Raw genomic sequence first — 25,555 nt, forward strand, 5'->3', positions numbered from 1 at the left:
ACGTTTTGCGAGGGATCCGTAGTTATCCAGAATTTGTTGCAAAAAAAAGTTTGATTGATTTTTGGCCAGAAATTTCAGATTACACTGCAATAAGGTAATAATAAATGAGAATATTTTTAGAATGTGCTTGTAATTATTTGCACCCCCCACCCCAAAAAAAAAAAAAACTGGAAATATTTTTGACCTGTCGTTATAGCTTACTGACATACGAGCCGAACCTTTGGGTGAAAATGAGTTTGACACCCCTGACTTACGTGAACACAGCGTCGTACAAGTGCAGTAAAGCTCGCTTACCTCTGCATCGCAGGTGTGCAGCTGCTTGCCCATTTAAGCAATCGTGCGCTTTTGTCACACTATTAAGCATTTACCCATGCACACATTTTGAAACTCCTCATGCACTTCAAACGAACTGTCAACGGTTCTTGTGCAAATAAAAACACTCATTCACTCTCTTTGAAGCGGCGCCTTGGATGTGAATTAACACGTTTGAATTGGATTTTTTTTTGAAGAAAGACTCCTGTTGGAAGGGGCTTTTGATTTCCTGTTGCTTTTGGGTGACATTTTATTCTTCACGAGGCGTCTTTGATACTTTTCACTGCTGTTGCTGTGGCGGAGGAGGAGGTACAAGACAGCGGGAATGTCAAAGGAAACATTACTAAACTTCTACAAGCAACAATGCACACGCACACGCAACCATGTCAGCATCACAAAGCATTCTCGAGATTCTTCTTTACAAAAGCCATTTAACAATCCTCTTTTATGTTTGCTAGGTTTCTATGCCTCGCTGCTCACAAGGTTGAATATCTTTCTACTGCTCTCCCTCTTGTTTGTTTCAATAGATACGCGTTTCATAAGTACTGTAGTGTGTGTGTGTGTGTGTGTGTGTGCGTACGCACTTTTGCAAGGATGGACACATATTTTTTCACAGCAAACTTCACTACTTGTCTCATTCTATTCAGATGCAGTTTAAAAGATTTGGCGTTTTTCAATTACAATTCTTATGTCACTCTTTAAAAGGAAAAGAAATGAAAGGGGACAGAAAGAAGTACATTTCACACAAAAAAATTATTAACACAAAATGAATGACATCGAGCAGTCGAGACGCTTTTAATGTAACAATTCTATAAAATAATTCAACAGCATGTCCTTGTGCTATATATATATTTTTTCCCCAGTAATAGTGCTTTTATAATTTTTTTAAAAAACACATAACTGACACCTTAAGTTAGGTTTGGAAAAAAATATCTGTTTCTCTTAATTTGTTCTAACTTTCCCTTTTGAAAAATAAATAAATAAATGATTTGCATGTTAACTGGTAACATTTCATGATAGGCTTTATAGATAAATTTAAGGCGGTTAAACTCTATCAATTCATTAATTTTTATATCTTTTAGTTGCACAAATAACGGATTTGTGTGGTCTCTGTATCCACATCCGAAAACGACACAAATAGCACGTTTCTGTAGAAGAAAGATGAGTTTGGTGTCGGTTTTGATTGCACACCCCCACACTTCAATGCAATAGATTAGGTATGGAACAATCAATCAATTTTATAACAATAACAAATTTTAATAATACAAAAACAAATGAATGGAAAACAGACCAAACTCATGATAAATGTGCTTTAGTTGAGCTGGTTTGGGTTTTGCTTAACATGATGTGGTTGACAAAATGAAATGAATAAATTGTCCCGGGCCGCTTCACAGTTACGGTTTCCCTCGTAGGGCTGTCGTGACCGTGAGCCCATATAAATGTATGTACTTTATATTATTACAGTACAGTAGTAGAATGCTGATTACAAACAACAGTTGGATAGCTTCGTTCGAAATCAGAAGTCAATTCAAAAAAGAATGTTAAACTGTTTTTCAATATATTTTAAAAACAGAATCGATAACAAAGATGCTTGTAATATCTCAACGGTATTTTAAATTTTTGTAATTTACTGCACTTCAGTCCAGAGTTCCACTTTTGTAGTTCCACCCCACATTGCTATTTAACAATTAATTATTAAAATTCACTACTCAATTCAGAATCCTTTTCATCATCTGCATCTAAATACAGATTTATTTTTTTTCAAACTCCCATTTCTCCTTTCACTTTTGAATGCATTTCACTCAATTGAAAAAAAACGGATTTTGTTCTTTGCACGATTGTTCATGTGAGTTTGAAGGTGTGCATCCTCAAAATGCAAGCTCCTACAGGACTAAGGTGTGTTTCATTCAACAGCGTTGAAAGGAAAACTTTTGTTGGGAACTATTTGGTGGTTGCTGTTGTTTACGGATGGAGCTTAACTGCTTTATCTTTTCACGCTGTTCCCACAATACTCACCACTGTTATTATTTGTATTATAGGCACGTCGGTGCAGGTTTATGGGCTTTAAACATTAAGTGGCCGCCGCATAAGGTACACCAGGATCCAAGACCAGGATCTATTGAGCAGAGGTACATTGTTCATTTAAGTGAGTAGCTTTGTTAATTTGTCAAACTCGTTTTTACTTTAACTCATTACATTTTAATTTTAATGTTTGTTCTTTATAATTGATACTTTTAAAAACAGGGTCTCTGCTTTTGTTTTTATTTAGAGATCAGAGACGGGGGTCGATCATGTGAAGATAGTTTTTCTTCATTTCATGATATTTTAGAAGTGAATTTTTGAATGTCTCATTCGAAATGAATGGGTATTTTTGGGGTCAAAAATGTTGAATTGTGGAAAAACGGTTAAAGGTAGGAATGAGAAAAATAATAGCTAGCGAAGCGTGAATTTTTGGAACATGTTGAAGTTAGAATGGTTTGAATCCGTCATGAAATGTAGAAAGAGTTGAAGGACAAAATATGTCGGCGATATAAAATAGCATAAATTTAAGTAGGTAACTAAGTAAGTAAATAAAATGAATAATAAATGAATAACACAAGAAGTAATAGACATTCGCAGTACATAGCGTATTTTCCTTTTACATTTACACCATACTTTTCTCTTCACGTACATTTCAGAGTTCTACTGAAGTAAAGAATGCCAGTACTTTTTTTCACGAGCATGTGGGTAAGAGTACGATCATGTCCCCGGGAAGGGCATGTGTGCAAAGCAGAGAGTGCGTAATTAAGGTGGTCAGCACGCAACTTCAGACATGATCTCTGTCTTATTGGAGCTGGTTAAGACCCGTGGCACAAACTTGTTTGTGGCATACGTACTTGTATGAACCCGCGCACAAAGACTAATGGCCTCCTGTCGCTCCTCACCGTGGAGATGAACAGGCCCCAAGTAGAATCACCTGTTGTGCTCAAAGGCGTTTCCATAGTAACACCTCGGAGCCCTGGCCCCTTGCCCTATAAGACCCTCAACAAACACAGACCCCCACCACTCTTATTTGGAGTGCCATAAAACACACGCACACACACACACACACTTGGTGCACACGTGGGTTTCTTTTCAGAAGAACCAGTGAATGTACTGAGGATATAAAGTGTGCCGGGCTAAAGGAGAGAGTACATTGTGAGAGTCAGGCTGCCTTTGTCTGTGCTACCCTCAAGGAGCTGAGTGTGGAAAGGGGGGGTGGGCAGGGGAGGGGGAAGGGGGGGATGCACATTGTGAAGTAAGTAAAAAAAAAAAAAAAAAGGCTTTCATACACATCCTTTCTTCCCTTTCTCTTGTTCCGTCGCTTTATTGGGAGTGTGTTTTGTCTTCTTCCTCCTCAGTCCATCTTCTGTAAATGCCACTGTAGCTTCTCACTAGCCATCACAATAGACGACCTGTTTCAGAGGAGGCGAGAGAGAGAGAGAGAGAGAGAGAGAGAGAGAGAGAGAGAGAGAGAGAGAGAGAGAGAGAGAGAGAGAGAGAGAGAGAGAGGAATGAGTCGCAGGCATGGAAAATGGCTGCTTTTTAGCATGTGCCTCTGAAAGGAAGACTAAGGTAGTGATGATTATGTCTTGATGAGGTTCAGCCGGGATGTGCTATTCAAATATTTTTTCAGATGATAACGAATTGACATGATTCAGAGGGATTGGCCCAAATAGCCAGATGTGCAACCGCTCTGTCCGCCGCAAGGCCTAGCGAGGCGCAACACGGTCCCAAACACAAACTCCACACAAAAATGACGATGCGCCCGTTTTTCCGCTGAGCGCATGGGGGCGCCTGTCTCAGAAAATTGAGAATCTCTCTTAACTTGGGTTCAGTGTCAGGGGTTCGGCGGAAGTCAGGACACACACCTGACTCAAATGATTCGTGTGAGTATTTGACTTTTGTCTGTTGTGATGGTACGTCGTGTGATTACTTTATTACTATAATCCCTTCATACTAACTATGTTGAGGTCGGACGAATATGTGTAATGTGAATTTGCAATCATAATGGAACATTTGGCGTTCCACAGGGTTCATTTTGCGGCTTTTGCTGTTTTCATTGTATCTGCTGCAACTGGGCTCCATCTTAACAGAAAACAGGTGCTTGTTTTAAAGTGTTCTATAAATATAGAGTTGAGTTGAGTCAGCATCTTAACTGCACGATTTGCATTGCCGAGATGAGCAATTCTAATCCAGTACAAATAGCTATCTAAGAAAACTCAACAAAGACTTTCTCAAGCGACATGGAGATGGGGAATACAAGAACAACGCTTTTTAAATTGAAGGTGAAGACAGCAAAGCTGTCCAAATTAATAAATTAATTGATTATCAAATTAATCGACAACTATTTCAATAATCGAGTAAACGTTTGGAGCAATTTTTTTTATTGAAAATCACCCCTTTTTTTATCACTATACGAATACAAAATAAACAACAATCCCTGGTTAAAAACAGTATTCAGGGGAAATTTGCTTTTGTAAAACACTTAAATGTAAAATAAAAATGTATCCGATGATTCTATTAATTGATTTAAAAATCGATATAATAATCGATTGTAAAAAATAATCGATAGTGACAGCACTAGAAGACAGCCATAAAACTAGTCGGGTTTAGTACTTTAATTAAAGTTAAGAACAAACCGCCGCGTTAATTTAAAACATCGTGTTTTCTTCCCCCGACCGATTTAAATGACACTGAAAAGTCTCAGGAAAGATCCCGTGAACTAGAAGCCAGCTTCGGGTGTCACTGAATCACGCCCCTTTGTTGTTGTCGCCCTCTTTGCCCTTTTATGTACGGGTGTGTCATAAGTCTAGACGGGACTATACATGTAGTTGGAAAGATGTGTTATTATACTTTTCGAAACAATGATCAATTAGTTTTGTCCTTGTACCACCTTAAACTATGCACGCGCACCCTAATTGTGACATTTTCACACCCACACACACACACACACCCAGTGGCACTTCAGTCGTTTTAAGGTGTTATAAAATTAGTTGCTGGCACGTCACTATAACCAGTGAAGTTCAAATATAACTTACCTGCATAGACAATACTTATTTGGTGGGCGGATCAAGTACAGGTCTTAGATTTTAGCATGCGAACAAAACAGTTACTCTTGGGTGTTGTTTTTTGGCTGTTTGACAAAGAAAGAATGATCGTGCAGATTTAAATTTCATCAGCACATGACAGCTGCCATCTACTAAACATCAAGCTGTGCACTTGGCACAAATTGAACACTCGTCGATCGCGGAAAGGAGTCCTAGGCCTTTTCATTTTCCTAAGCGTGTGTGGATGAAATTTACAAACAGACTTCATATCACACTTTGACTATATTATGCTATTTGAAAAGTAATGAAAAGGTAGGATAAGAATTCAGCGAATAGACAAGTTCGGTCCTAGAAAGCCGCAGTTCTGCATGTTTTCCGTATCTCCTGCCTGCAACCCAGATGTTTCAAATCATCAGTTCATAATTGCGTTCTGCAGGAGCCTCTTAAGCTGTGTTCGAGGAGACGTGAAAAAAAAAAATGCAGGACTCTCTAGGACCGAACTTGCCTACCCCTACGGATGTTTATCAATCCAATTCTTCATTGATTGTCAATTGGTGAGGGAATCGAAAAATCCTAATTAAATATCACTGATGTCATTATTGTGGCACATTGGATGACGGGTTACCGCATCCTTCTCGCTGCACAGAGGTCGTAGATTCAAATCCAGTGGTGTTCGTTTGACCTTTGTTTGTGGAATTTGCATCCTGATCAATTCCATACTTTGTGCAACTATGTACAGTCTACGTTATAAATACGAGTTCATATGTTCCCGGTGAGAAATGTCTCTCCGGTGAACAGGTTATACAGCAGCAGATTATTCACGTCTGTGATTGCTTCTGTGGTTTTGTTCAGTTCAAAATTCCAATAATTCACCCAGACGTCTGTTTACATATTTAAGCAATTTACATTAAGGAAATAGAGGAAACTCAGGAGCTGTCAATGTTCTACTGTACCACTCGACGTGCTCAACCATGCCAGGATATGGAGATTGAGCGGAATAATTGTGCCACATAGGGTAGGTAGCCAATGTTAGGAGGCAGATCTTTTCCTCCGCATGTTCGTTTTCTTTCGGGTAGTGAGAATGTTGGTTATCCGAATGCAGGCTGGAGATCGATGAACAGTTACTTCGAAGCTTTTATTTCTACAGAATATTCCGGGCACAAGTAAGTTCCAGACAATGGCTGCAGCCTCTCACAAGTGCGAAGATTTCAGAGGACTTACAACATTCTTATACTATCTTGAAGGGCGGTACCACAAAGCCCCAGCAAACAGCCCACCAGTTCACCAGACATGAGATAAGACTTTTAAAGACATCATTCATTACACATTGACTTCAACCACAGACAATGGCCCATTGTTGTGGAAATAGAGGAGGTCCCAGTCATGACGGCACCTGGCAGAAATTACGATAACACTCACAAAGCTCCACTGAGGAAATAAGGAAATTAAAACAGTTATGACTAAATCGGGGCAGAAGACCCTCATCACCAACTCGTGAGGCAAGTTCCCATCGCTGCTCTTTGTCGGATCCACTGAGCAGAGAGGACACTTTTTCAATGTTTGGTGTTTTTCTCCACACCCGCAATTTTGGCTCTATTCTTTGGTTGATTGTTTTTTGGGTTTCAGTACCCTTGACATCAAAAGGCCAGGAGAACAGAGGAAGAGAGGGAAAGGAAGGCTGAAGAGAGTGAGGCTTTTGTGTCTTCAGCCTGGAGAGCTCATTCTCTAATGAGGCCCGGGCAGTAACGAAACAAGACTTTGTTTCAAATTGTGTGTACTTGCATGTGTTCTAGTTACCGTTTTATACACATGCACATTCTTTAAAGATTCTATAAGTGTAATAATGACTTTAAAAAATTTCAATGATCAAGTGTAACAGTGTCTGCATCTAACAATGCCAAATGAGACTGTATAGTCCTATCTAATACCCACAAGTTGTTTTTTAATGTCCTTTTATCTGTAAAACTATTTCATTTTTTTCTAAGCTAAATTAATTCTATTCCTTTCTCTTGAGTTGAATCGGAACATTTCTCAATAGTCTTCAATAAAAGAGGAAATGTATGAATTCAGATTAGCCGCTGGGCAATCTGAAGAAATGTCAAGGTTGTGTTGTGGTTCCTTTCAGTGATTTGACTGGGACTGGCAGAAGAAGCACTGGCTAGCATAGTAACAGCACTAACACACCATTTTGAATGTTGACATGATGATGTTACTATAAACAAACATATAAGCATATAAACGACCATTTATCAAAGTCAGAAAAACCTATCAAGTCCGTTTTCATTCATTGAGCGATAAATCCATCCATCATCTACCGCTTATCCGGGGTCGGGAAGCCCAGACTTCCCTCTCCCCAGCCACTTCAACCAGCTCCTCCGACGGGATCCCAAGGCGTTCCCAGGCCAGCCGAGAGACTTAGTCTCTCCAGCGTGTCCTGGGTCGTCTCCGGGGCCTCCCGCCGGTGGAACACCACTCCAGGAGGCATCCGAACCAGATGCCCGAGCCACCTCAACTGGTTCCTCTCAACGCGGTTACTGAAGCTAGCTCTGGGGACATGGAATGTCACTTCTCTTGAGCGATAAATCGACATAGTAATTATGGTGACGGGCCTACTCAAAACGACTCCAAGAGAAATAACGATAAAATATGAGGTTGTTGCCCCGATTTGCTCTTATAAATGCTGGTGCGACTGTGGAAGCTTTTGTCCCTTCACTCAGAAGAAAATGAGGTCAGAAGTCTCAGAAGATGTTGCATGAGAGGCTGTCACATATTCTCGTGTTTGTTTACTACCAAGTAGAGTTGCAATGCATTATCAACTGTTGATTCTGGCACTTGGCTCTCGATCACTTTCCGTTGTGCTTTTGTGCCTAAGGCTCGAGGAAGGAGACAATAGAAATCCAACAAGTTGCATTGATGGGTGAGGAGAGAGGAAAGAAAAAAAAAACAAAAGGTGAAAATACAAGAAAGGAAGGATAAGTGACGAGAGCTCCGTGACGGTTAGGTTTAACATGTTACGACTTGTAACTTGTTTCTTGGTTTCTATGCTCAAAGAAATGGATGGCTTTCTGTCTAGGGTATTATCATTCAAATTCAAGTTCAAGTTCAAGTACCGCTGATTGTCACACCCAGAAGTGGGGCGCAATTCGTTCTCCGCATTTGAGCCACCTCCTAAAGGGAGCGGTGAGCAGCAGGGATTGCGCTCGGGAATCATTTGGTGATCTAACCCCACAATTCCAACCCTTAACTCATTCACTGGCATTGACGTCAAAAATTTATTTGACCGATTTCTATTCGGTTCACATCACCCCCCCCCCCCCACTTTTGTTAACAAGAATGTGACAACCTAGAATTTTTATATTGTACATTTAGAACGGATATAAAATGTGTGATTAATCGTGAGTTAACTATTGAAGTCATGCGATTAATTACTATTAAAAAATGTAATCGCCTGACGGCCCACATTTTTAATAATTATTTCTTTAAAAAAAAAAAAAAAGATTATTTAAAAAAATAAAATAAAGAAAAGATTAAAAATTAAGGGCATCAGGTGATTAAAATTTGTAATCGTAATTAATCGCATGACTTCACTAGTTAACTCACAATTAATCACAAATGTTATATCTGTTTTAAATGTAAAAAATAAAAAATAATTCTAGGCTTTCATACTTTTGTTAACAAAAATGGATAAAAATGTTAAACTAATAGAAATAGTTCAAATTAATTGTTTACGTCTATTGCTGTCAATGGCAGTGAATGAGTTAATTTCTTAACTGCCTTTCAGTTAAAAACAAAAACAACAAAACAGGGCAGGCTTTGCACATTCTGAAATTTGCAATTAAAGTAAACCGGTTCAGGCAGTTCATATCGTCAGTAATTTTCCTTATGTATTGTGTTTGTCTTCATTGTGAGACAATGCTCCCGGCATTCTTCAGAAGTAGCATTTATGTTCTCTTTTTTTTGGAAGCTTTTTCTCTCTCATGCGGCGATGGCCTGTGAAAGCCAAAAACACCCAAAGTCAGGTTCAACAAAATATAAGGCGTAAGATGACAAAGCTGTTCGTGTATTGTGTATGCTCGTCTAAGTCAAGATCAGGTTCCACACGGATACAATCAGCTGCAGATGAGCAAAGGGACATTACCTAGTATATATTGAAACAAAAGAGACCGATGCGGCAGCAACCTTGCCTTGCATTGTTGCAGTTGCAGTCATTGTTCAACAAATTCACCTTGACGCATTCCTGGCTGTCAACAACTCACGTCAGTCACTAAAACGGTGTGCATACCATTGCGTTGGATGACACGCAGGCGCGCAGCCTCTCGGCGAGCGTGTGAACGCCACCTGCGACGGGGCTCCGCCCTTTCGACTTTGTCAAACTTGGATGCGAGACCCAAGAATAACTTCCAGCGTGGGACAAAGCACGCTGTGTGTGTGACCACTCGGAGTCCTGTTTTAAGACATGGGGTTGGGCCTGAGAGGGCATAAGGGGTCAAGGTGGACTTTGGTCTTGTGCTCTGGGGGCCTCTTCCTTCTCCCAAGCTTGCCCTAACTTATCTCCCGCATGCTCTGGTGCAAACTGCCTGACCCACTGACTTCATCTGTCCTCCGATTTGAATACGCGACACGACGCTGAGGCTCTTATTTCCGCCATCTTGTGATTACCAGGAGTGAGAACAAGAACGGCCACCTGCTTCTCTAATGTGGAAACTGAAATTGAATGTAACAATTAGTCATCCGGTCAGAAGTGCTGCGGACTCCACCTCTCTGAGAAAAAAAAAAAAAAAACTTCCAGTTCCCATCTTGAAAGTTCTACCCCCGTAGTAAGGCCTCTGTTTGCCTCTGTCTGACATTTTATTTTCGTAAGGTTTCCTGTGGCATGAAGTTCCTGTAAAAAGTTCTAGTTCTGGGTAAAGTTGTTCCAGTGTGAAAGGACGATTAATGCTGTCACTGTCCAATATTTTTAGAATTGATGAATCTATCGATTATTCAATCGATTAATCGACTAATCCAATTAATTTTAATTTTGCATTTAAGTGTGTTACAAAAGCATTTTTCCCCCCTGATTACTGTTAACCAGTGATTGGTTCGTACTTCAGATTCATATAGTGATTAAAAAAAGGTGGATTTGATGTTGTACTATGTTACCGGTTCGGTCATTAGTCATGTTTCCATCCAATTGTTTCAAAAAAATGTAAACAAATTCACTGAAAATGCGCAAAACGGACATGCGACTTATGCCCGTTTCCATCTGTTCTTCTTTTGCGAATGTTGAGAGGGGACTCCGCCCCTGTAGGTGGCGGTATACACCGTATAGAGATGTGATCAACCAATAATTTAAAAGAAGAAGAAGAACAGGAAGCGACTGCGCTGCGCGATGACGTCGAATGAGTTTGCTTTTGCAATTCTTGATCAACCGTAGCGTTTCGTTGCTGTTTTCCATCTAAAATAGCATTAATATTCGCTTCTTTCATTAATTCCAAAAAGGTTTCAGTTTTGTCGTCCCCCCCCAAACATACCTTACTTTATCATCCGACATTTCTTTGGGACGACAAACGTGCGTGTGACGTAATATCCGGTCAAAACGTACAACGTTTATTCGGTCTTGCCAGCGGTTATTCGTAAATAGCCAAAATTCGCATTTTCCTTTTTTCGATACGCTTCAAAATCCACATAATTTTTTTTGTGTGCAAATTTTGGGCCCTTTTTCGAATTCCGAGCGTTTCCATTCAGTTTTATTTTCGCATTTCTTGAAAGTTCGAACACGAATGGGTGGATGGAAACCCAACTATTGTTTTCCAAACTAAAAACAGATGTTTGCTTATTTTGATTAAACACAGAAGATAATCAGAACTCAGTGAACAATTACTGTTGATATGCTGAAATCTGAGGATTTGGACAATTTTGAATCAAAAAATGTTTACTCGATTCTTAAAATAGTTGCTGATTAATTTGATAACCGATAACTTGTTGATTAATCAATGAATTTTGACAGCTGTAGTCGTAATGGTCACCCCTGAACAGAGCTGCCATTCAATAAAAATGTGTTTTGAAAGAAATCCACATTTATTTGAATTTTTTTAGATAAAATATTCTTCATCGAATGCCAGACTGCAATGCATGCTCACCTGCATCAGGACACGCACGCACACAGATGCCAAACCTCGGACCATGGCAGACAGGTGGCTTTGTTCAAAATCACAGCACTGCTTCAGTGAAGGAGGGGTTGTAATCATCATTATGTTTCTGCAGAATGGTGGCGCTTGACTTTTTTTTTTCTTTCTTTTTTTTTTTTTGCCGTGTTCCCGAGTCGGTCGGCACATTCCGCTGGCATTGTTATCCAACCCGTTTCCTACGGCCGGCGGCTTTTGTCAGCCTCTCCCCCATTGTCCTTGCTTCCTTTGTTCCCCAGCTCCAACAATAGCTTTTTTTTCTGCCTCTTTATATATATGTGCACTTTTTGCCCTTGTGTGTTTTGTTTGTTTTGTTCTGCTGTCTGCTGTGTTTTTCTTTCACCCGCTTACAGAACTGAGGAAACATACGGGCACGAATTTTCCCACTCAAACTTTGGTTGCAACCCTCACACACCGAGGTGTGTTTGTCTCATATTACTTACACATGCAAACAATAGGCTTTCAGGTTTTGGTAACAAAACCATCAATTAACCGTCAAATTAAGTCTTCCGAAGTGAGTTAAAAAAAAAATAATGGGCGTACATACAAACACATGTTTCAAGTAGCTTTTCTGTCAACAGAACTGAAACTGTTATCGAAATGAACACAAACAATCGGTTGGGGAAAAACCTTCACAGGTGTGCAACAGGGCATGATCAAGTTACTTTGAAGACGCCAAGCATCAAAGCATACCTGAATCGTACGTTTATGCACGCCCAGTGACGGATAATTATGCGTGTTGTCTGAAAGGAATGGTTGAGCCCAGCCCTCCGGCGCCGCACCTCCTCTCCAACGTGGACGGCAGTATGACATGCGTCGGTGTCAAAGTCGAAGAGGAGGAGATCGGCAGAGGAGCTGCTGGACTCATCACCAACGCTGACCCGACTCTCAAGATGTCTCCCTCTCGCGACTGGATGGGGAATCAGCCCCTCGTGGCTCGTCAGCTGACGCCGCCGCTGTCCTGCTCGCCAATGGTAAGACGGACGCTCCAAATACAAATTCGAATGCCTTTGCTGTTTTGTCAGCCATATTGACTGACTTACTAGAGCAGTCATTGGTCCATAATTTGTAGGCATTTTCTTATCTGGGTTTTCAATGAATGTTCTTATGAAAGTTTATTTTGAGACTCTGTGTCAGGGGTCTTCAACATGCGACTCTGGAGCCACGTGTTGCTCTTTAGTCTCTTTCCTGTGGGTCCCCGTGGACCTCAAAAAAAAAAGTGTAACTCATTCACTGCCATAAATTCATTTAAAAAAAAAAAAAAAGAGTATTAACTCATTCACTGCCATTGACGGCTATAGACGTCAAAAATTCATTTGAACTATCTCTATTATTTTATAATTTTTTCCAACTTTTGTTAAGAGTGTGAAAACCTAGAATTTTTTTTTGTACATTTAGAACAGATATAAAATTTGTGATTAATCGTGAGTTAATTAGTGAAGTCATGCGATTAATTACAATTTGAAAAATAATAATCACCTAATTTTTAATTCTTTTCTTCTCTTTTTTTTATTTATATTGTAATTAATCACATGACTTCAATAATTAACTCACGATTAATCACAAATTTTATATCTGTTCTAAATGTACAATCCCAAAAACATTTTCTTTAGGTTTTCATACTCTTATTAACAAAAGAGGAAAAAGTGTAAAACTAATAGAAATATTTTAAATTAATTTTTGACATCTATAGCCGTCATTGGCAGTGAATGAGTTAAAAATTAGGGGCGACAGGCAATTACATTTTTTAATTGTAATTAATCGCATGACTTCACTAGTTAACTCTTAAAAAAATGCAGAAAATGTCCAAAAACAGAAGAAATTCTGAAAATTACCATAACATTTCTACAAAATTGGCCAAAATTTAAGAAAATTTATAGCAAAAAAAAATAAAAAATTGCCAAAAATGTCCCAAATTTGACAGAAAGGTAAAAAAATAAAAAGTCTAAAAATGTATGAAACATTAAATTACAGACAAATAAAAATGGAAGACGAAAGATAGAAAAAATGAATTGGATGCTGCAAATTTTTCTGTTATGGTGCAACTCTATTTAGCTCTTGGGCCCTCATACATTAGATTAACACTAACTCACTGTTTCCTTCATCACACAATGTTCAAATGTTTTGTGGCTTTAGGCAGATTTTTTTATTTGACCTAAAATGGCTCTTTTGACAGCAAAGGTAGCTGACACCTACTCTGTCATACAGTGTCTATATATATATACATTTTGTATAGTAAATTTAACTCTAAACTGAGTCTATTTGGTCTCACTCTAAATAGAGTAAAAATGTACACTTGTAAGAGAGACAAATATTCAAAGTAAATTTTAGTGCGTACGAGAGAATTTGCTTATCACATGAAAAAAACAATTAAAGATTTTTCACTCGGAAATTCAAAGTAAATTTTGCAAGGAGAGATTTTGACAAAATTTAAAAAAAGTTTTTTTTTTTTTATATACAAGGGTTGAGGAACAAATTAATGACTTTGAGGTTGCCACTCCTACTGTTTATATCCAAGAGTTTGCGGTCTCTTAGAGTTACAAAGATTCCAGCTGACACGAGCGATTATACTAACACACAGCTGGAGCTGTGTATTGTTCCTCAACCCTTGAGTGACTTTTTATTTTATTTTATTTTTTATTTTACTCTCCCCCAAGTACTTTGACTCTATTAAGAGTCAAATTTACTCTACAGAATTTATGGCGCACATATGCCAGTGACATAAAAGAAACTAATTAATGGTTTTGCATTCATTAATTCATGAAACCTCAACTTGAAATTTGCTCCGATTGCTTTCCAAGTAACGCCGCACGTCATGCACTGTACACACAGCCGCTTGTTGCTAGGCACAATTTGTGTAGCACAACCGTTTGTACAGCATGCTATAAAAATGGCATATGTCAGTCACACCCACTCGGACTCAGGCTGTACAAATGACCAACTCGGAGCGAAGTTTATTGCCTCTGGACAAAGCGTCATCAGGGAAAGGAAGTCTGACTAACGCACAAGGGAAATGATTTTAAAACAGCACCATCTGGATTTTCAGACACGTTTATTCGTACACAATCTTTTGAGTACATTTGGTATGACTCTGTATTTTAATGTTTTGTTAAAGATGTGTGTTTCTTGTCAGGAGGATTCTCCCGGTAAGGAGTTGCCACAAATACACAGCCAAGTGACACTCAAGGAGGCAAAGCTGCTGGATCCACCAAAAGGGCAGTCCAAGGAAGGTCGGCCTAAACTCTTCTAAGTAGATAATAGTACATTAGAGGTTTTTTTTTAATAGTATGGTATCTCCTAGTAATAATATTAGTACATGTAGTAGATGTAGATAGTATCTACTTCTAGATAGATCTACAACACTAGGATAAAACGCGTACGTGATTGATTCCTGCATAAACGCGTTTTTTTTTAACTCATTCACTGCCATTGACGGCTATAAACGTGAAAAATTCATATGAACTATTTTTATTAGTTTAACATTTTTTCACAAGAGTATGAAAATGTACATTTAGAACAGATATAAAATTTGTGATTAATCGTGAGTTAACTAGTGAAGTCATGTGATTAAATTACAATTAAAATTTGTAAACGCCTGACGAGATGATTATTACAAATTAGGGGCGCCAGCATCCAGCTTTTCAGCAGACATTTTACTTTGTCTAGTTATGTGCTATCATTTTATTTGAGTATACAAATTAATTCGCTTTAAGCGGCTCGCTTCTTCAATGACTCAATAAAAATGAATATATGTTATGAATAGGTTTGCTTGGAAAGTCATTACATTGTAATGTACGCAACTTTTTTTTTTTTTGTTCGCTTTAAATCAACCAGCAGGAAACCCAGAGTCTCTGGCGGAGAAGGAGCTTCAGTTGTTGATGATGATCAACCAACTGAGTGGACTACGGGAACAGCTCCTGGGTGCCCACTCCGAGCAGAGGAACATGGCCGCCTTGCTTCTGGAAAAACAGCAGCAGCAAATGGAGCTGGCCCGGCAACAGCAAGAACAGGTAGCATTAGCATACCGTCCAATGATCGTCAGCGGTGTCGGAAGTGAGAAGTGATAAAGTTGACACTAGGCAGTCATATGTTCCAATACTTTTGCTGACATGAAGGGGGGGGGGGTGTTGGGGGTCAAACAAAAATCTTCAGATTCATATTTAAATAAGTGGAAACTAAATTAAATACATTTGATTTCATTTAAAAAATACATAAATTAATAAATGTAATTAATTAAATAAATTATTATTATTATTATTATTATTAACTCATTCACTGCCATTGACGTCAAAAATTCATTTTAATTATTTCTATTAGTTAAAAAAAATCCCACTTTTGTTCACAAGAGCATGAAAACCTAGAATTTTTTATTGTACATTTAAAACAGATATAAAATGTGTGATTAATTGTGAGTTAACTAGGGAAGTCATGCGATTAATTACGATTACAAATTTTAATGGCCTGATGCCCCTAATAATTTTTTTATAATGTTTTCTTCTTCTTCTTTTTTTTATTCATTCATTGCCATTGCTGGCTATAAACGTCAAAAATTCATTTAAACTATTTCTATTAGTTTAAAATTTTTTCCCACTTTTGTTAACAAGAGTATGAAAACCTAGAACTTTGTATCGTACATTTAGAACAGATATAAAATTTGATTGATTAATTATGAGTTAACTAGTGAAGTCATGCGATTAATTACAATTAAATAATTTAATCGCCTGTCGCCCCTAATTTTTAATAATCTTTTTTTTAAGGAATTTATGGCATTTTCTTATCTGGGTTTTCAATGAATGTTCTTATGAAAGTTTATTTTTATCTATCACCTTTTGCATTATTTTTATCTTTTTTTTTTAATACGTGAAAATGGAGCTACTGCTTTCTTGTTTGATAATAATCTTTTTTTTGATGGCAAAGTACCCAAATGTTTTTAGTCTTCAGGGGAAAAATAATAAAAATTTGGCCCACTGTCCCAACACTTATGGATGCAAGCACATGTATGGCAGTGCAAGCGCTTTGCCACGGTGAGCACCTGATTAAGATCCTGATCCTGTTCACTTTGTGCACACTAGCCGCTGTGTGAAACATACAATGCGATATGTGTGTTGATGTGCGTGTAACAATCACATGTATTGTGTCTCAGATTGCTAAACAACAGCAGCAGCTGATCCAGCAGCAGCACAAGATCAACCTTCTTCAGCAGCAGATTCAGGTCAGCGAGAATACACAACAGGGCTAGTCAATGTTACAAAAGAGACCTTTTCTCACAACTCGGGGCGTCGATTGCATCAAGTCGAATGAACAGCGGAGCGTCAAGCCTCAGAAATGCACACGGCGGCTTTAGTGAAGTGTAGGGCTGTGCGATTAATCCAAATTCAATTACAAGTTCAATTATTACACTCTACAATTACAAAATCAGCGTACAGTAATTGATAAAAAAAAGATTATTAATAATCATAATTTTGAGCACCTTGCATTTTTTTAAATAACTAATTTAATCAATTTTGTTTTATCCAAAAGGAACTTGCATAATAATGTTTCAAATAATTGTATTTGTCTTAATATTTTTTTTATTTAAACATTTTCTTGTTTTGTTCCAAAAAATATTTCCCAAATAATCATGATTCATATTTTCTTTCATAATCGAGCAGCCATAACTAAGTGCATAACAAATTTCGTCTGAATCCATCAAGACGATCCTGAGAAATGGCATTACTACACACAATTCTATTAAATAGTTGCAACCAATATAAATGTTTAAAAAAAAAATCTACATTTTTAAAACTCTATTATGGATATTTATACATGATATCCAAATATGAATAGCTTAGCTTGAGTGTTTTCACTTTGGAAAAGCAAATAGTATAAAAAAATTTTTTTTAAGATTAAATATATATATATAATATGTTTACATATAAAATGTAAAAAATAATGTAATAAATAAATACATAAATATTTATTATTTTATTTTAAAAAAAATCTGCATGGCCAATTACTGTAAATCTCTAGTTATGTTGAGAAATTATACCATTTTACTGTAATTTGAAGGTGCTTTTTCAAAAACGATATTTTCAGTATTTTCATATTTATTTATAAAGGGACTTTCAAGCAGCTACGACTGTCACAAAGCGCTTACAAGACATACTTGTAAAACATTTCCAATAATGAGCAATATAACGCAAAAAGTGCTTTTTTCTTCCCAGCACGCACAAAAAGAAGAATGTCTCCGTGTTTTTCAAAATTGTGTTGTGCTTGACAGATTGCGACAGATTGTCGTTTTTGCTCATGCGAGTTGTTTTTGTTCAACGTCTCCGTGGCAGGTCAACATGCCCTACGTGATGATCCCCGCTTTCCACCCCAACGCCCAAAATCTTTCCGTCCCCTCGGACCCGCAGATGAGCTTACCATTGCAGCCGATCCCATGCAAGCCGGGTGAGTCTGTGTACCTAATGTTTTGACCAAGATGGCCTTTCGGAAGTCAAAACTAAAATGTCAAATGTGGGCCTGCTTTTGTTTTGATATGTCAACAGTGCAAGCGAACAAGAGCGGCCGGCGACTTGTCTAGTGTTGTCAACTGAAATATTTCTTAGACCGTTCTAGCAACAGGTTTTAAAAAAAAATGAATAGTGCCAACGCTGGTCCTTATATTAGCGACGTGAGGAATTTTCCCTGGATAAATAAGACAATAACATGGATATGAGGCAATGAAGGAAACGTTTTTACTATTCTGTTAACTAAATTTGTTTTCATTAAAAAATATTGTATCTGTTCCAGCTGTGGACTATGCCATGCAGCTGTTGTCCAGCCCTGTCAAGAGGAGCGGTGGTTCTGTCCGACAGGTATCGCGTTCAAATTCCTGCTTTTTCGGTTCATTTCGATTCTACTTAAATTATTTAAACACCCATTGACATCATTTTGTACGTTTTGTAAAAACATCATCTTTATGCACTCAGATATTTCATATTCCAAGTAAAAACATTATAGTGGAAGCTATTAATCATAGTAGAGCTGTCAAAATTAATCAATTAATTGACAAGTAATCGATTATCAAATTAATCGACAACTTATTTTAATAATGGATGTAAATGTTTGGAGCCGCTTTTTAATTGAAAATTGTCCAAATCCTCTAATTTCAGCATATCAACAGTAATTGTTTACGGAGTTCCGTAATCCTTCATGAAAGTGTTGTGTTTAATCAAAGTAAGACATTTGCTATTTTTACTTAACATCAATGCCATTTTTTTTAAATCACTGTACAAATACGAAGTACGAAATAACCACCAATCACTGGTTAATAAACAGTAATCAGGGGGGGTGTAATATACTTTACTGCAAAAAATCGATCCGATTAGTCGATTAATCGATTGAACATTCGATCGATTAATCGAGTCTTTAAAAAAATAAAAATTCAATAGTGACAGCATTAAATCGTTTGCGTGCTATCAAAACATCATCCAGACCAACCGATCCTCCTTTTCAGGATACTGCAGGTATAGAAATTCTCAAACGGAACACACCTTGTTTTCAAAGGCTTGTTTCTTTTGTCCCTCTATGTGCGTGTGTGGGGATGGCAGGTTCTTAAGCCAGAGAGGTCCTTAAACAAAAGTTTAGCAAGAGAAAAGAAAAGAGATGCTACAAAGGGTGTGACAGATACGCTGAGACATGCCCGATTGACAAATAGCATGCATACGATGCATACGAGGTGTGTCGGAAAAGTTCCAAGACTGTTCTTACTTAAAATCTAATTTAAAATCGAATTTAGTACTAAAACACATACATATTAATCAATTGAAATTAATTTAAAAATAAATAGAAAATTAAATTATTATTTTTTTTAAACAGTCAATTCAGAACTAAAATACAATCAAATTAATTAATTAATTAATTTAAAAAAAAAATGTTAACAGTCAATTCAGTACTAAAATACAATAAATTAATTAATTAATCAATTGAAATTAATTTAAAAACCAAATAAAAAATAATTTAAAAAACAGTCAATTCAGTACTAAAATACAATAAAATTAATTAATTAATCAATTGCAATTAATTTAAAAAATAAAATGTTAATTTAAAAAAAACACACGAAAAGACTCCGAGGACCACAAATTATTTTGACATTCTGGTTGATTGTCTGGCCTACATTGAAGGGGAAAAGTCATATTTTGGTTTTGAAATATATCTTCTGTGACACCCATATTACACAATATCCACACTCTAAAAACAGTTGGGTCAAAAGTAACCCAATTAGGGATCAAAAATGGACCGATCCACTTTAACTTTTAACTTTCTGGGTTGTTTTATACAAAATGACCCACTTTGTCGACCCAAGTCAAGGATCTGAGTTGTTTTACACTAACTCAAAGTTGGGTCAAATTGACTCAAGTCGAGGATCAGTCCATTTTGGCCCCAACTGTTTTTAAGAGTGCACACGATTTACTCAATCTGCTCTTTTTGGGTTCAGGAATCCGGTCAGCCGTTGAACTTGACGTCCAAGCCCAAAGGACTTGAGCTGGGGAAATCCCCAAGTCCAAAATGCATGGAGGCGGGACCGCTGGGGGTGCCGAGTGCCTACAGGCACAGAGATATGACAAAGGGCGCGCCAAACAGCCCGCCGCGCTCTGCCCTCAGTGAGTTACAGTCTGTGACATCATCAAATCATCAGTCAAACAACCTTTGTTGGTCAAATTGATTTCCACTGCATGTAGAGCTCCTAAAGTTAGTATGACCTATTAATTAATACGAGAGGTGTCAGTTGATTACTTTTTTTTAAAATCCTAATTAATAGCATTACTTCAATAATCAACCACACATTTTATATCTCAATTTATGTCTAAATTTACAACAAAATGTTCCACTTTTCTCTCTAATTTTTCACACTCATACATACATAAAAAGGGGGAAGAAATAGAAATATGGTGAGTAATTTCATAACAATTCATAAAAATAAATTAAAAATATGTACTGTACTTGACGGAAAAGACGATAAACCCAGAATGAAATTCCGAAATGTTATTTTCAACTAATTGATATTCACAGAACATAAAAAAAAAGACGACGACTGTGTCTTTGTGTGTGACAGCTTTACTGCGAGACAGTGACGTGGTCGCCCAGGCCATTTATGATGCCCAGCAGCTACTGAGAAGTCACAACGCCGGAGGCCAAAAGAGGGAGAGAGAAATAGAAACCGAGCGAGAAACCAGCAGGAAAATGGTCAGCAAATCGCCAAATGTAATACTTGATCGTTTTTCAGTATGAACGCTTGCAACTTGTTTGTCTGTGTGTGCCCTGTGATTGGCTGAAAAAACAACAAAAGTGTTTTCTTGATTTTTGATGTGTATTTAAATCAAGTGGGATGCTTCCGATATGGCGGAATGAGAATAACGTTGGATCACGGTCAAAGCATCAAAAAGTGAGGTGCTAGAAACGTTGAAGAGAAATGAGATCTGCCCCTTTCTCTTACTGCTATGATGTCACTATTTGCTGACACAGCTATTGGCGTTAAGTAGACTTCAGTTGGATCGGGTTAGGACAATATTTAGTATTTTATGCAAAATTGATGATCAATTACATAATTGTTTGGCTCCACGAAATAAGACGTTATTTTTAATGTTTATCAGCATTTTTTATTTTTATTTTTTCTCCAATTGACGTCATTTATTTGTGGGTTTTCGGTATCGCCGCGAATGGAGGCGGTCAACTGGAGAGTAAATAGAAACGTTTTTGTATATTGCTCCATATAATCAAATCGGTGATTTAACGTTTTTTTTTAATCACTATATGAATACAAAGTATAAAATAAACACCAATTACTGGTTAACTCATTCACTGCCATTGACGGCTATAGACGTCAAAAATTCATTTGAACTATTTCTATTAGTTTAGCTTGTTTCCCACTGTTGTTAACGAGTATGAAAACCTAAAAAAATGCATTGTACATTTAGAAAATATATAAAATTTGTGATTAATCGTGAGTTAACTAGTGAAATCATGCGATTAATTACAATTACAAACTTTAATCGCCTGATGCCCCTAATTTTTAATCTTTTCTTTATTTTATTTTTTTAAATAATCTTTTTTTTTTTAAAGAAACAATTATTAAAATTTTGGGCCGTCAGGCGATTCAATTTTTTAATAGTAATTAATCGCATGACTTCAATAGTTAACTCACGATTAATCACACATTTTATATCCATTCTAACTAGTGAAGTCATGCGATTACAATTTTAAAAAATGTATCGGCTGTCGCCCCTAATTATTAATAATCTTTTTTTTAAATGAATTTATGGCAGTGAATGAGTTAATACAGTAATCAGGGGAAAATGCTTTTGTAATACACTTGAATACAAAGTCAAAACGAATCCGATTAATCGAGTGAATAATCGATAAAAATATTCCATCAGCTTGTGTAATCGTCTCAATGAAGATGACACTTTTTAAAATATTAGTTTGAGTGTTTATTTTCAACAAATTCATCGGCCCTTTTTACATCCACCAAACCACGATTTGAAGGCCACGTGTGTTTAGTGTCAAAATTCTATTCTGGCCTGGTGTTGATTCTTCGAGATGTCTGGCGTGTTGGTCTCAGTCTGGCACTGAAGACGCAGCTGTTGCGGCCACACAATACCACAAAGGCCTCGGCGTGACATTGACGTCGCCACCTGCCTCCTCCTTTGTGTACCGTAACATTGTTCGTCTTCTCTTCGTCCTCAAACGGACCCGACTCCACCTCGCCTCCAAATGTCCGCAATCACTTTCTTCGTTGTCGATTGTGCCCGGTTTGTTAACGAAAGATGGCGCGTCATGAGCTGCTCGACTGTAACATTCCTGACTTCCTTGTCTCCTTCACCTCCGACAATAAACGCCATTTCTTTGTCCTCGTTTTCTCCCTTCGCACTTACAGCTCTCGTCTGGAACGGCAGCTGATGTCGCCGCGTCTGTACATTTGCTACCCCCAAAATAGCTCGCAGCGCGCCCTCAAAGATCCTCTCGCCCGTTTATTGCCACTCAAATGCAAGTTTGTGACGTTTACTGTACCTTGTCTGTGCAGGAGTGCAGATATCCTCCTTGCGGTGAGAGAAGCGTTCACTCCGAGCGCGGCGACAACCCGCACACGCTGCTGTCCGCTGACGACCTCCTGGCCAGCGAATCTGAGAGTGAGTGCAAACGAACCGGCCTGAGTCCATCGCTGGTTAAAAGCATCCTGTGGCGCGGAAGAAGAACGGCGACATCGCCGGCGACATAGTGTGCGGAATAATTCCAGACAAACTCGAAATATTGTCAGGCTAATAATTATACGCTCTGGCAGCTTCTTCCACACGTCACAAAATAATCAGGATTCATCTGAGCTTGATTTCATGTGATAATAGATTAAACAGAATGTGAATAATTTGTGGCTAAAATGAGATACAGTACAGTTCCACGTTTATAATTTCTCGCATTTTCTGAGCAATTTCCCCATTGATGCTGATGACAACCAGAAAACTCAATAATTAGGGTTCGCCTAACAACCTTCTGGACTTTTTTTAATTTGTATTCATATCTCCGTAATTATTATATGTAATGAGCTCATTTCTTCCCCAATGGGTTCCCTGGCATCTATAGTTTGTACAATATTAATGTCATAATTTTATGAAACCAAGCAATATCACCTTTTAGCCACCGTGTGGCGCAGTAAATGCCAACCATGGAAGCAAAATATGGAATTAGGCCAAAAAAGTAGGGATGCACTGTGATGCTATTTTCAACCGTTACCGATAAAACAATAATTTAGAAAGTGTTTCAATATTATTTATTGAAATGCTTTCAATACTTTCATTTCAATGAGTGTCAGATTTCCGCTATACACGGCCAACATTTACATTATTTTTTTAATCCAACAGACTGGGTATTTAATTTATTGAGAGTCCTGAAATATTGGTTGCATAGATTTTATTAATTTTTTGATAAATTGAAAATGTTGTCAAACAAAATGTGTTTGTTTACTTTGAATATTAATTTGTATTAAATAACTGGCTAATTTTAATTAAATATTTATGAAACTAAATAATAGATGAATCATTAACATTTTAAGTCAAGTCAAATTGATCGCAAAAGAGTGTAAAAAGGCTATTAAAGCATGGATTAAAAAAAAAAAAAGCATTTAATTTCACCCAGAAGAGGACCGCAAATTTACCCGGGGGACGAACCAGCAATCCCGTATACGCACTCGGCGCTCTCGCCCGCCGCCTATAGCTCTGTGTACGTCCCCAACATTTATTTAATTTCACTTAATGTGGGCAAAAGAAGAGAAACACAAAATGTGTGCATTACAAACTTTTTTATATTAAAAATAAAATTGTAAATATTACATACTAATATTATTATAATTACTATTACTACGATTTTTTACGAACTTGATTTTTTCTGGGTGCCCCACCAGGCAGTTGCCGAGCGCCGTGTCTGTCCTGGATTAACTTAATCTCTCTGCCCCGCAGGTACCATGCAGGTCGCAGGCAGCTACCCCGAAGCCCGCCCACCTCCGTCCTCAGGCCACATCAAGAGACCCATGAATGCCTTCATGGTTTGGGCCAAGGATGAGCGCAGGAGAATCCTGCAGGCCTTTCCTGATATGCACAACTCCTCCATCAGCAAGATCCTGGGTGAGCCCAGGAACGGGGTAGGGGTGGCTAAATTGCACTCTCTGCCTCCGGTCTCAGAAGCTGCCAAGCAATATATAATATTGACAGAAACCAAAGTTTGAAGTTGGAAAATAATGTTTGAAGTACTGACTAATCTAATGTGTTACTTTTTCAAGCTATTGCAAACCAAGTTACTTTGTTCAAAATACATACAAACACCATCAGCATTTGAGAGAGTGACATTTTACTAGGGCCCGACCGATTAATTGGCCGATTATTAGCCTCCAAACATTGGCCAAAACAATCGGCCAATTATTTTCCCCTTAAAACATTATCGAAGAAAACCTACGTTTCCGACGCTCTGAAAGTACCCTGAATGCACCACTTTGCTTACGTAGCATTAGCGACTAGCAAGTGTGAAGCGTATGTCATTCTGTTGTCCCTAAGCGTCCTTTAAGCTGTTTAGTGACACCTCAGTTGGAGTTCAATGTATAACTAAACACACGACGATAAGAATTACATCCACTATATATTTAAATACAAAACATGCTTCGTTTTTTATTACATCGCTAGCCAAGCGCTAATGCTAAAAGCGAAGGGCCAAATTCCCATTAAAATGCTAACAGGAAGTTAGCATCGACTTGTTGCATTAAGTGTTTTTCCTTCAAATAACGAATATTCACACACAAATGCTATGGGAACACATACCCACGATTATGTGATACATTATTGTGAACAATGGTTTTGTTGATGTTGGCATACATTTTCTTACTAACGCTACCAATATCAGCTGACGAATGAAGTAAGTTTTCAGATTTCAACATAAAAGTGAACTTGATTTGACCTCCACCACATCACAGGCTTGACTCACCTCGCTGACTCTCCTTTTTCCGATTCTGGCGGCGTGTTTGCATTTAGGCTCCAGGTGGAAGTCCATGTCCAACCAGGAGAAGCAGCCTTACTATGAAGAGCAGGCCCGACTGAGCAGGCAGCACCTGGAGCGCTACCCGGACTACAAGTACAAACCTCGGCCCAAGCGCACCTGCATCGTGGAGGGACGGAGGCTGAGGGTGGGGGAATACAAAGCCATGATGAAGAGTCGGCGACAGGAAGAGAGGACAAACTACACCAGGAGGTATAATAATAATAATAATAATAATAATATTAATAATAATACCGTCCGTTTTTGTACAATTGTACAAAATGAGCCGCATTTTGCTCCAGATTGCACAATCTAAATCTGAAGTCCTTGGACGTGGATTCGGGTGTGCGCTCACACAATGTCAAGCAGGAAAGGCCATTTTTTTCGGGTCTTAAGAGAAACAATCGTTGACGCGCATGAATCAAGCAATTTGTTACGGTGCAATTTCTAAATTTAGAAGTTGTCGCG

At 38.0% G+C, this 25,555-nt stretch overlaps 1 protein-coding gene and 1 long non-coding RNA gene across 6 annotated transcripts in view; one reads left to right on the forward strand and one right to left on the reverse strand.

The window, feature by feature from the left end:
* Positions 1 to 25,555, forward strand: part of sox13 (SRY-box transcription factor 13) — a 31,704-nt gene that overhangs the window by 3,651 nt on the left and 2,498 nt on the right. The window contains exons 1-12 of one of the 4 annotated variants that reach the window (XM_086087561.1): positions 2,395 to 2,441; positions 12,299 to 12,522; positions 14,682 to 14,778; positions 15,383 to 15,558; positions 16,692 to 16,760; positions 17,869 to 17,980; positions 18,323 to 18,387; positions 20,010 to 20,175; positions 20,628 to 20,758; positions 22,596 to 22,701; positions 24,022 to 24,186; positions 25,084 to 25,300. In XM_086087561.1, the coding sequence (XP_085943687.1) occupies positions 12,301 to 12,522; positions 14,682 to 14,778; positions 15,383 to 15,558; positions 16,692 to 16,760; positions 17,869 to 17,980; positions 18,323 to 18,387; positions 20,010 to 20,175; positions 20,628 to 20,758; positions 22,596 to 22,701; positions 24,022 to 24,186; positions 25,084 to 25,300 (1,526 nt within the window). In that variant the 5' untranslated portion in view covers positions 2,395 to 2,441; positions 12,299 to 12,300. Of the gene's footprint in view, positions 1 to 2,394; positions 2,442 to 11,649; positions 12,187 to 12,298; positions 12,523 to 14,681; positions 14,779 to 15,382; positions 15,559 to 16,691; positions 16,761 to 17,868; positions 17,981 to 18,322; positions 18,388 to 20,009; positions 20,176 to 20,627; positions 20,759 to 22,595; positions 22,702 to 24,021; positions 24,187 to 25,083; positions 25,301 to 25,555 lie in introns of those variants that run through there. The other 3 variants (XM_086087560.1, XM_086087559.1, XM_086087562.1) reach the window with 3 other exon arrangements.
* Positions 426 to 25,226, reverse strand: LOC147167643 (uncharacterized). Of its 2 annotated transcripts, none has more exons than XR_015096327.1 (3): positions 25,037 to 25,226; positions 22,583 to 22,695; positions 426 to 3,746 (listed from the first exon to the last, which is right to left on the reverse strand). It is a non-coding gene; the product is annotated as an uncharacterized LOC147167643 (long non-coding RNA). The 2 variants fall into 2 exon arrangements; XR_015096328.1 differs by having other exon boundaries at positions 22,583 to 22,748.

The sequence above is a fragment of the Leptonotus elevatus genome, chromosome 10 (assembly GCF_054856555.1).
Source record: "Leptonotus elevatus isolate MCC_2025b chromosome 10, RoL_Lele_1.0, whole genome shotgun sequence".
Lineage (NCBI taxonomy): Eukaryota > Metazoa > Chordata > Actinopteri > Syngnathiformes > Syngnathidae > Leptonotus > Leptonotus elevatus.